General features: G+C 39.3%; 1 protein-coding gene and 1 long non-coding RNA gene across 2 annotated transcripts in view; both read left to right on the forward strand.

Annotated features, from left to right (window-relative positions):
* The window catches only part of LOC147661131 (uncharacterized), a 46,737-nt gene extending 39,058 nt beyond the window's left edge, over positions 1-7,679 (forward strand). The window contains exon 3 of the long non-coding RNA XR_015306025.1: positions 7,597-7,679. This is a non-coding gene — a long non-coding RNA (uncharacterized LOC147661131). The remainder of the gene's footprint in view (positions 1-7,596) is intronic.
* Positions 7,680-8,558: 879 nt separating this feature from the next.
* LOC147661132 (uncharacterized) lies at positions 8,559-10,902 on the forward strand. Its single transcript, XM_086951299.1, has one exon. It carries the CDS (start codon positions 8,943-8,945, stop codon positions 10,746-10,748), a length of 1,806 nt encoding a protein of 601 aa, XP_086807425.1. The 5' UTR covers positions 8,559-8,942; the 3' UTR covers positions 10,749-10,902.
* The last annotated feature ends 354 nt before the right edge of the window (positions 10,903-11,256 follow it).

The following is an 11,256-nucleotide window of genomic DNA, read 5'->3' on the forward strand; positions in this document are numbered from 1 at the left end:
CATTTTCTAACAGAGGGAGTAAGGTAAATTGTATTTACATGATTAACAAAAATCTTACAATTACTACATTCTTAAAAGAAAACACACCACTTTAAAATACAGACCAATAATTTTAACATTTCAAAAAATCCAAATTAGTTTGATTAACAAACACAATTTATAGACCGTCATCTTTCCAGGACTTAATATAAATAATGTCAATTAATATTTCTGTAATTTATGTGTGATATCATAAAAATTGTCCTAAATGTTGTCCTTAATTATCTTAGACTTCCAGATTTCCTGTGGGCACCTCACAAGTATCCAACTTCTTTTTAACAAGTATTAAAAATGTTGTAAAATTGGCGTTCATCTTAATAACCGTTGGTCTAAAACAAACTACCATGGCATGTCTGCTGGTACGAACACCTCTGTCAATGAAGCAGTTTTTCAAATTTCGTTTTCTTTCTGCCATCATTACTGCATATATACAAACAAAATGCAAAATACTCTCGTCCCATAGGTTGCATACTCTGCACATAGTCGGCTTAGATGGTCTCAGCCAGGGCACTACATGTTTAAAGCCAGGTAAGTTGCCGAATCGTGCTTTCATAAAGGTGTTTTTGGTTTGTAGAGACCATGGTATTTATAAATATAGTTGGACCTTAAGACTTGTACAATCCTGGACCAACATGCATGTGTGGGATCTCTTAATAAACAGTTCTTTGTCTTTTAAAAGTGACAAATATTCTACTGATTTGTTAATTATTTTCTTAAACTATGTACTGTTAAAGACATTTCCCAGATCTCAGCAATTGACAATTCTTCAAGAGCTTTTTTCAGATATTTACAGAAGGACAATTTTTTCATTTTGTTGCATTTCTTTCCACAAAAATGTGCACATTGGGTTATTGACATTAGTTTTGATTTGTCTCCAGGTCTTACCGTACTGACCCATTCTTGCATATTGTTGATTACAAAAGCCAAATTCTAGCCTTATCTGAGCAGGTGATACATTAAGTGGAAGCCGAAACAGATGTTTAAATGTATTTGTAATAGCATTATTTAATAATGCAGAATCCAAAACACAGAGTATTTCACTTCCATATAAGGCTCGGGAGCAATTTTGCTTTTATTACTTTTATTAATGGGGTATAAGTTGGGCCTCCCAAGGAGCTATAAAGTAGGCGAAAAGCCCCTTGTAGACTTTTGGCTCTTATCTTCATCTCCATTTTATGGTATGAAAAAGATCCTTTCTCGTCAAACAGTATCCCAAGATATTTATAACATTGAACTTTTTCTAGCTCCCGCTTTTGGTGGTACCATTTAAATTGACTGCCCTTCCGTTTCTTGGTACTGACTTCGATTACTTTTGTTTTTGTTTCGTTTATTGTCATTTTGTTCTCAATTGAATACATTGATGTTTTGTTTATTAATTGCTGCAGACCATTTTTCGACAGCATTTGAATAATCTCCTTCGAAGTGAAAATCAACAATTGCCTGCGCAGTGTTTATAATAGAATCTTTGGTGTTATCTGACCAATAAAGTTTCTTATAATTTACTGTCGTTAGTTCTCCCGGAAGTGTCATATAGTTTTCAAATCTTAGGCCATTTAGGTTTAACTCCATTATTTGTTGATCGTGGTCGCTTATATCTATTCCCACTGTCTGATAAGACAGAAATGTATGAAATAGATGCAACAATGCTATGGTATAATCTATTCTAGACCTATGACACCCTTCTTGAAAAGTCCATGCTGATGGTGAATCTTGGGGAAATTGCTCATTTAGCACCCTTAGACCTATGATGTATAATTCTTTTACAAGAGTCTTGCCGATTTTTTCATTCTTTTGTTCCCTCATACCCATTGTTGATGATAATCTTGGAATTGACCATAAGTAATTTTGCCATTGTATTTCAACATCTCTATCGTAAGACCATAGCATGTTCATGTTATATTTCCCGGTAATAATAATCTCAGTTTGGGTGTCATTGTCCAGTTGCTGCGTTATCATAATTATCAAATTGGTCGCCATTGTTCTTCGTGATTATATACGTTGATTACTACACGAGATTTAATTATATTTTGCTCCTTGTATCGTATTTTGACAATTAGATCATCCTTTTGACTTGGGACGTCCATTTCACTTACCATTTTTAGCTCAGTATATATTAAAAATAGCCAAAACCCCACGAGGTCTGCCATAGTTACTTGTTCTCTTAGCTAATGAGTAATAAGCCTATACCCTTCCAATCTAAAAGGAACTAAAGCCCAAGTGTCTTGTAAACAAATGATTTGAAAACAGCACAAAGTAGCTAATTGGTTATTCTGAATCTTTGCTTGAACGCCATTTATATTCCACGAACATAATCGGACCCTTTCATTCATAATTGTTGGCCCCCTTAAAGAAACTTCAGATTGTAGATGTCAATCCTGCCTGACATTATGGAGGGCTGCTGTTAGTCAACCTAATTTGACAGTGTCAAAAAATAATTCTCCTATTTTTTCCCTCTAATTATTTTAAAAGATGCCTGTTGGTCATACCTATGGGGTTTTTTAATATGGAATATTTCTTATTATTCTCGGTTCTCATTTGGTTATGATTTTGTAATTTTGATGAAACAAAAGGGCTAGGATAGGAAGGTTGCAGGGGAGTTGTTATTGTTATTCCCCAGTCCTGAAAGAGATTATGTTATTGCATAATACGGCTGGCGGCAGTAGAAGATGCCCAAATTACTAATGTCGATTCGCGATTATTATTCTTGATGTGTCTAATTCAATTGATTCTATGCAGGTACATTTAATTTTCTTTAAAGAGGGTACTGCATTACACAATTTTAATATGTTCCCACGAGTCAAGATATCATTATTACCCCTAGATTGATATTCTGGCATAAAAATTACCTGCACCACTCCTTCTTTTTTTATCTGGGTTACTTAATTTAATTTGTTGCAGACTATTTTCACCTTGAGCATGTTCAATTAACCTTCCATTATGATTACTAAGAGTTTGAGACCATGATTGTCGATGTTTATGTAACTGCTTCGTTTTGGTTCCCAGATCTTGTGGTAATTTAATATCCTTCCAGGTTTTTAACAAATCTCTATTCGTTTCATCTTCTCTAATACTCTCACTCTTTGCTCTATTTGTTTCTAATTGTGATGGCTTATTTTCCACCTGTTTATTACTTTCCTCCACTTGCAGCATTTCTAAGGACTGAATTTTCCCATTCTCTATCATTTCCATACTATCAGCTTGCTTGTTTAAGCATTTATTTTTCATAACACATTTCACATTAATTAATTAATAAATCTCAAATTTTTTATCAATGAAAAAGTCAAAGTTAACCCGGCTCAACTCTCCAAGCCCAAAGTCTGGAAAAGAGACTTGAAAAAGCTTAACTCAGGCTCTTTGCCCCCTAACAGTTGCAACCTCCTACTGCCACCGACAGGCGCTACAGACGTCCAAACTCTGACGGACCACTATCTCAACGCTATGACATCTATAATTAATGAGGCTGCACCTATGGAGCTGAAAAGAGACTCTACTAAAATCTCCAAACCATGGTACGACGGGAGTCTCAATGAGGATAGACGAGACATGCGAATGGCAGAGCGTACCTGGAGATCAGCCCCCTCTGCAATGCACCTAAAAGAGCTGAAGAAAAAGAGAAACGCATACTTCAGGAAAATAAAACGCTCAAAATCAGACTTCTTCAGCCTCCAACTCGACCAAGCAAAAAACCGCCCGAGAAAACTGTTTGAGCTAATCAGAACACAATCCAAGGAACAACCCCAACCGCTCAACACTAGGCGTGAGGCACCCTCCTGTGAAGACTTCGCTGCTTTCTTCATCCAAAAAACTGACAAAATAAAAAGCGATCTCCTCATTGACGCAAGCCTCTACTCCAAACCCCAACGCCTAGCACCCACTGAACCAAAAAACAATGCTACATGGTCAACCTTCGGCACATACTCGGAAGAAGAAATTGGCAAACTGCTCAGCACCCTGAAACCATCCAATCACCTCACGGACCCCCTCCCTGCCTCCGCAGTAAAAGACTTTACCCCTTTGCTTCTCCCTCTCTGGACTAAAATTTTCAACAGCTCTCTCCAACAAGGAAGCATACCTGACTCCCTCAAAATTGGTCAGATCACACCTCAACTAAAGAAACCTACAGCCGACCCCTCTGATCTTAACAATTACCGTCCCATCACCAATATTCCTACTCTCGCCAAGCTATTGGAAAAATGCGCACAACTACAATTGACTAAACACATTGAGCAATTTGATCTCCTCAACACCCACCAGTCAGGCTTCCGAGCAGGACACAGCACAGAAACTGCTATGACTCACATAATCGACGACGCACTTCAAATGCTAGACCAAAACAACACCTGCCTCCTCATCCTTCTAGATCTCTCTTCAGCATTCGACACCGTTAAACATGAGAATCTACTAGAACTACTAAATACAAGAATGGGTTTATCTGGAACTGTTCTCAAGTGGTTCACTTCCTTTCTTAACAACAGGTCGCAGAAATTCAAGAGCAACAACCTGATGTCCTCGCCAATACCTGTAACGCTAGGCGTCCCCCAAGGATCCTCTCTATCCCCAACTTTGTTCAACCTAGTCATGGAACCTCTCACCTCCTTGCTACAAGCATCCAATGTAAACTTTCACATGTACGCCGATGACACTCCGCTATATTTCAAGTTACAATCCCCCAAAGACATCTTACGTCTGAACTCAACGATCAGGAGCACCCAATCTTGGCTGGCTGATAACCACCTCAAATTAAACGCTATGAAGACGGAGTTCCTTCTGATCTCACCTCCCACGAAAATATCTACCACACAAACATGGCTGAAGCACCTAACAGCACTCAATGTCCAACCGACCATAGTGGATTCAGCAAAATCTTTAGGCATAACACTTGACACCAACCTCAACATGCAGCAACATATCAGCAAGGCAACAAAGGGAGCGAACTTCCAGATCAATACTCTGAGGAAACTTAAACCCTACCTCCCAGCCAAAGACTTCCAAACAGCAGTACAAGCGCTAGTCATCCCACGTATTGAATACGGCAGCACCGCCCTCTGCGGACTCCCCCTAACTACTACCGCACCACTAAGAACTTCTCTGAATGCTGCAGCGAGACTCATCACTGGGTCAAAAAAGCACTCCCATATTACCCCTGACTTGAAATCCCTGAACTGGCTGTCTTTTGAAGCCAGAATACATCTGAAAATCGCCTGCATGACACACAAGGCGGTACACCTAAACTCACCCGGCTACCTCGCTCAGAAACTGACAATCTCTGGGGGAACTAGAAACACGAGAGGCACAAACAATCTTCTGCTGAAACCTCGAAGATTCCGGAAGGAAAAAACATGCAAGCGCTCCTTCTCAGGATTGGCGCCTAGGATTTGGAACTCACTCCCCCCCCGAAACCAGGCTTATCTCTTCCACTACACTCATTAAAAAAGAAGTAAAAGCTATCCTCATGGCTAAATACACTTGATCTATTATCTCGAACTCTGTTAACACCCTGCACCGATCTGTATTACATGCTTGACTCATTTACTTATTTGTATGAGTTGTCTTATTACTCACGTGATGGCTTCGCAGCCACCTATTTGTACTGTGTGATCTATTGATTTACTGTTTGACTATGTTCCCTCATGTACCCCTCTATGTAAAGCGCTCTGATATCTGTGAAGATCTTGTTCGCGCTATATAAAACTTTGAAAATAAATAAATAAAATAAATAACTGCTTTTACCTCCGATATATCCTTATTAAATAGAGGGTAAAAGGGTTTTGTTGGTAACATTTTTTTACCCTCACCTTCACAATATGATATTTGGTCATGGCTGTTTCCAGTGTTCAATCTCACTATATCTGATGAATTTGTATTTTTTATACTTTTAGAAGCTTTATTTCTTGCTTTCTGTTGTTTTTTCTCTGTCTTTTTGATAGATGAACTTCTGGAGCTGCGTTTGTCAATGTTGATTGTGTCCAGCATAGGTGTATCACTTCTTGATCTTTTGTTTTATCATCTATTTTTTCTTTAACAACAACAGTATTGTCTTTACATTTTATTGTATCTTTAGAGGGGCAGTCGGTCTTGATGGGTTGAATTCCCACATTAGGAAAATTCCCTTTTACATTGTCAATTATCGTTTTTAAAATATCCGGAATGGTAGCAAGTTTGTTAATTAGCGGGGCACAACTACACTCTGCATACGTAGATATTGGCTGAGATTGTGCCCTTACTATTAGATTATTTTGCGTTGTTATCTTCTGCTCAATTCCGGCAACAGAGGATGCCATAGCCCTCAAGAGATCTATTTGGACCTCCATTTTGTTGGACTGATATGTTAAAGCTTCCAGATTTACTTGCGAGGTTTTGAAGAATAAATCCCAAATTGCTCCCGCGTTCCCACTTCCAGGTACCTGAGTACCTGGGCAATGGTGTTGCCCATTTATGAATGATAGGTCCTTATACTCCTCTTTTTGTGGTCCTTGAAAATCATGTCCCTCGTCACAGCCGCCGCACCAGCAGCACCGCAGGCCAAGGCTCCCTTGACCCCTGCAGCGTCCGCCGCACAAGCAGCACCAGCAGTGCCTTAGCACTGCGGTGCCGGCAGTGGCCGTTCCTGCCCACAAAACAGATCCGTCGAACTTAAAGCGCCCGTATAACAGGACGCAGGTGAAGCGGGAGAAACCTTCGGGAGCGGGAACTGGTCACAAAACAAACCCGGGCAGTCGTCCCATGCTCCGCTCCTCTTGCTCGTTAACTCCTCCTCGGCTCGGCCCCTCGGCTCTACTCGATACGCTCTGCACTCAATGCCGAATCATAGGCCGACAACGACTGTGAACACCAACAGAGGGAAGAATTGTGGTTTTCCCCCAGTTAGTAAAGAAAACAGCATAAGTCTTGGCTGCTTCTGCTGCACCCCCAGAGTCTCATGCGTCTTTTCAGTCTAATTTTTCTGTCTGGAAAATAATTGTGTCCTGATTTTCTGCACCCAGTAATTCCAGGTGCAGAAAAACCTAACAACTGATAATCAGGTGGAATAAAATGAACACATGAAAGTACGCCTTCATTTTATTGCCCTTGATTCATACTCTGGACCATAGTCGAGGGATAGGTCTAGGCATAGTCCTCGCAGCACATAATAGATTTGTTTGAGGCAGAGGCCAAAACTCAAAAGTCAGGATACCAGATACAAGTAGGCGGTAACTCAGGGCAGGGGAGAATGCCTGTTGTCCGTGGCGGAGTCCTTTAAGTCCCAGAAATTTGCATTACAAATTAATTAATAGTGTATATTATTTTAATATCAGTTTGGTGCCAGTCCATATGACTTTAATATCTGCCTTTGGGATTCTATGTTACAACTCCATAGGGTATCCTTTGTGAGCTTAATAAAATGCTGAAAATTCTACAAATCCTCACTCCTACATCCAAGTACTCTCAGGCTACCATTCTACACTCTGCTCTGTCTGAAAAACAGCTCAACATTTTAAAAATCCTGCATTGATTTGGCTTGTGAATTATTATTTTTGGAAATGTACATGTATTAACTATTTAATTTTAATACTATAGGTGATTGAAATTACGGACGAAGAAAGCAAGATTTAGCACTAAGCCACTAAATGTCAGTGCCATAAGAAGGATTATTTTGAAAAAGCTGAAGGACATCCAGCATTCTACGTTTAAATAATTTCCAAAAATCTAAGTGTGGCGAGGAAAGTACTCTACCTGTAAGTGAAGTCTCTAATTTTGCATTTCATTAACCCAGAGCAAAGCCATATCTGTGCACACAGCATCAGAAATAATGTAGAAAGACCACTTCAGCATCCTCATCTGAAATATTATCAGAAAGACAAATTGCCTCAGCATGACAGAATAACGTTCATCTAAAGCATCATGTAATTCTAGAGAGGAAGCACACACTGCATAAAAGAAAGTTACAACAAAAGGTTTCTTCAGCATACCATCAAAGAAAAGACGCTCCAAGAAGACTCCAAAGCTGACACCTTAACACCAAAAGATTGGAAAATCACCTTTGTTCAACAACCGTTTTTAACCAGTTACATAAGTTTGAGACTATCTGCCTCTGGATATAACACCTCGACCCACTCTGCTCACTCTGGCGAAAACCTTAAAAATTCACAACTTTATTGTTTTCATGACCATCTCAGATTGTTTCCTTTTTAATGTGTACTGTTCTGTAATTCTATGTAAATCGCCTCAACATTCTGTTGTGCAGGAGTGATATGTAAAACTGTTAAATATAAAAATGGATTAAATGAGCACCGTTGCGCTATAGCTAATGTAAATAAATCCTCGTCTTTAGAACTACACCTTATAGAAAGGGTATAATTAACTGATGTTCTGCGACTGGTGAGCCACAATAGTACTGTGCATGTTCTAATGTTCTCAGTTACTGCCATTACGTCAGTGCAAAAAGGTACTTCTCAGTTTAATCATTAAATATCAGACTAACACCTTATCACTGCATTGCTAAGAACCTATACAAATATATTTGGGAAAAACTTCAGTCACAAAATAAGTTGCTGCCGGAGAGGCTATAACCAAAAGACTTTTATCTGCTAGAAACATTTCAACAGGTTTTACAGGGCTGCTTCGAGACATATTTTGCTTAATTCAAACGTTAAGCAGATTACACACAATTTCTTTTAGAGATAAATACTGAACATTATCTAAACAAGCCAGACTCTAAAATCTAGTTCAATCTTACGGTGGCATATAAGCAAGAGAAAACTAAATGTAACTCTAGAAATACACCTTACAAAAACACAGACTGTGAGAACAAATTCAGTGTTCAAACCCGCCTCAATCAAAGCAAAATAACCCAAGTTGGGGAAATAAGTTACCTGTACCAAAAAAAATTCAGCCATCAATCGCATCTCACTGAATTTGAGAGAATGCAGACTGGGAAAAACCTCTCTCAGTGCTCAGTGTGCCAAAAAAGTTTCATCAGTAAATATTATCTCATTGAGCATATGAGAATCCACACTGGGGAAAAACCTTATCAGTGCGCTGAATGTCAAAAAAGTTTCAGCAGTAAATATTATCTCACTGAGCATTTGAGAATCCACACTGGGAAAAACCTCTCTCAGTGCTCTGAATGCACAAAAAGTTTCAGGCGTAAATCTTATCTCACTGAGCATATGAGAATCCACACTGGGGAAAAACCTTATCAGTGCTCTGAATGCCAGAAAAGGTTTAGTGTCAAAGCGAGTCTATATCGACATGCATTAACCCACTCTTTGGAAAAACCTTACCAGTGTGCTGAATGCCAAAAAAGTTTCAGCCGTAAATCTTATCTCACTGAACATATGAGAATCCACTCTGGGGAAAAACCTTACCAGTGCCCTGAATGCCAGAAATGTCTCAGTGACCAAAACAGTCTCACTCGGCATATAAGAACCCACACTGGGGATAAACCTTATCAGTGCACGGATTGCCAGAAATGTTTCATTGAGAAAAGAAGTCTCACTCTTCATATAAGAACCCACACTGGGGAGAAACATTTTCAGTGCTCTGAATGCCCAAAACATTTCAACGTTAAATCACTTCTAACTGCACATGTGAGATTTCACACTGGGGAAAAACCTTATCAGTGCTCTGAATGCCAGAAATGTTTCAGTTTAAAACGTACTCTCACACGGCATACAAAGATCCACGCTGGGCTAAAGATCCACGCTGGGGTAAAACGTTATCAGTGCTCTGAATGCCAGAAATGTTTCATTGACAAAAACAGTCTCACTCTTCATGTAAGAACCCACACTGGGGAGAAACCTTTTCAGTGCTCTGAATGCCAGAAATGTTTCATTGACAAAAACAGTCTCACTTTTCATGTAAGAACCCACACTGGGGAGAAACCTTATCAGTGCTCTGAATGCCAGAAATGTTTCAGTTTAAAACGTACTCTCACACGGCATACAAAGATCCACACTGGGGAAAAACCTTATCAGTGCTCTGAATGCCAGAAATGTTTCATTGACAAACTCAGTCTCACTCAGCATATAAGAACCCATACTGGGGAAAAACCTTATCAGTGCTCTGAATGTCAGAAATGTTTCAGAGACAAACTCAGTCTCACTCAGCATATAAGAACCCATACTGGGGAAAAACCTTATCAGTGCTCTGAATGTCAGAAATGTTTCAGAGGCAAATTCAGTCTCACTCAGCATATAAGAACCCACACTGGGGAAAAACCTTATCAGTGCTCTGAATGTCAGAAATGTTTCAGAGACAAACTCAGTCTCACTCAGCATATAAGAACCCACACTGGGGAAAAACCTTATCAGTGCTCTGAATGTCAGAAATGTTTCATATACAAACTCAGTCTCACTCAGCATATAAGAACCCACACTGGGGAAAAACCTTATCAGTGCTCTGAATGCGACAAATGTTTTATTGATAAAAGCCATCTCACTCAGCATATAAGAACCCACACTGGGGAAAAACCTTATCAGTGCTTTGAATGCCAAAAAATTTTCTGCCAAAAAAACAGTCTCGATAATCACATAAGAACCCACACTGGGGAAAAACCTTATCGGTGCTCTGAATGCCACAAATGTTTCAGTGAAAAAGGCAGTCTCACTCACCATATAAGAACCCACACTGGGGAAAAACCTTATAGGTGCTCTGAATGCCAGATATGTTTCAGTGTAAAAGGCAGACTCACTCAGCATATAAGAACCCACACTGGGGAAAAACCTTAACAGTGCTCCGAATGCCAAATATTTTTCAGCCTTAAATGTAATCTCACTAAACATATGAGAATCCACACTGGGGAAGAAAATTATCAGTGCTCTAAATGTCAGAAAAGATTCAGAGGAAGAGATCATTTTAAGCGCCATAAGAAAACACACCAAAATATTTTAGTGCTTTGAATGCCAGAAAAGCATCAATTTAAAACACAATCTCACTCTACATGAGCAGACGCACACAGGGAAAAAACATTACCAATGCTGTGAATACCAGAAATTCCTATTTGATAAGCACAGCCTCACTAACCATAAGCGATTCTCCATACTGATGAAAAACCTTATGAGTGTTCTGAATGCCAGAAAAGCTGCAGAGAAAAACGCTATCTCACTATGAGAAACTCCACACTGGAGATAATCTTTATGCCAAAAAAGCTTGTATCTGAAAGACAGAATCTGAAAGAAATATTATTGTTCGCTTGGCGTTGTTCAATTATAGCCCTGCTCCCATCTTCTATCTCTG

This window comes from Lissotriton vulgaris, unplaced genomic scaffold, assembly GCF_964263255.1.
Source record: "Lissotriton vulgaris unplaced genomic scaffold, aLisVul1.2 SCAFFOLD_620, whole genome shotgun sequence".
NCBI classification, from domain to species: Eukaryota; Metazoa; Chordata; class Amphibia; order Caudata; family Salamandridae; genus Lissotriton; species Lissotriton vulgaris.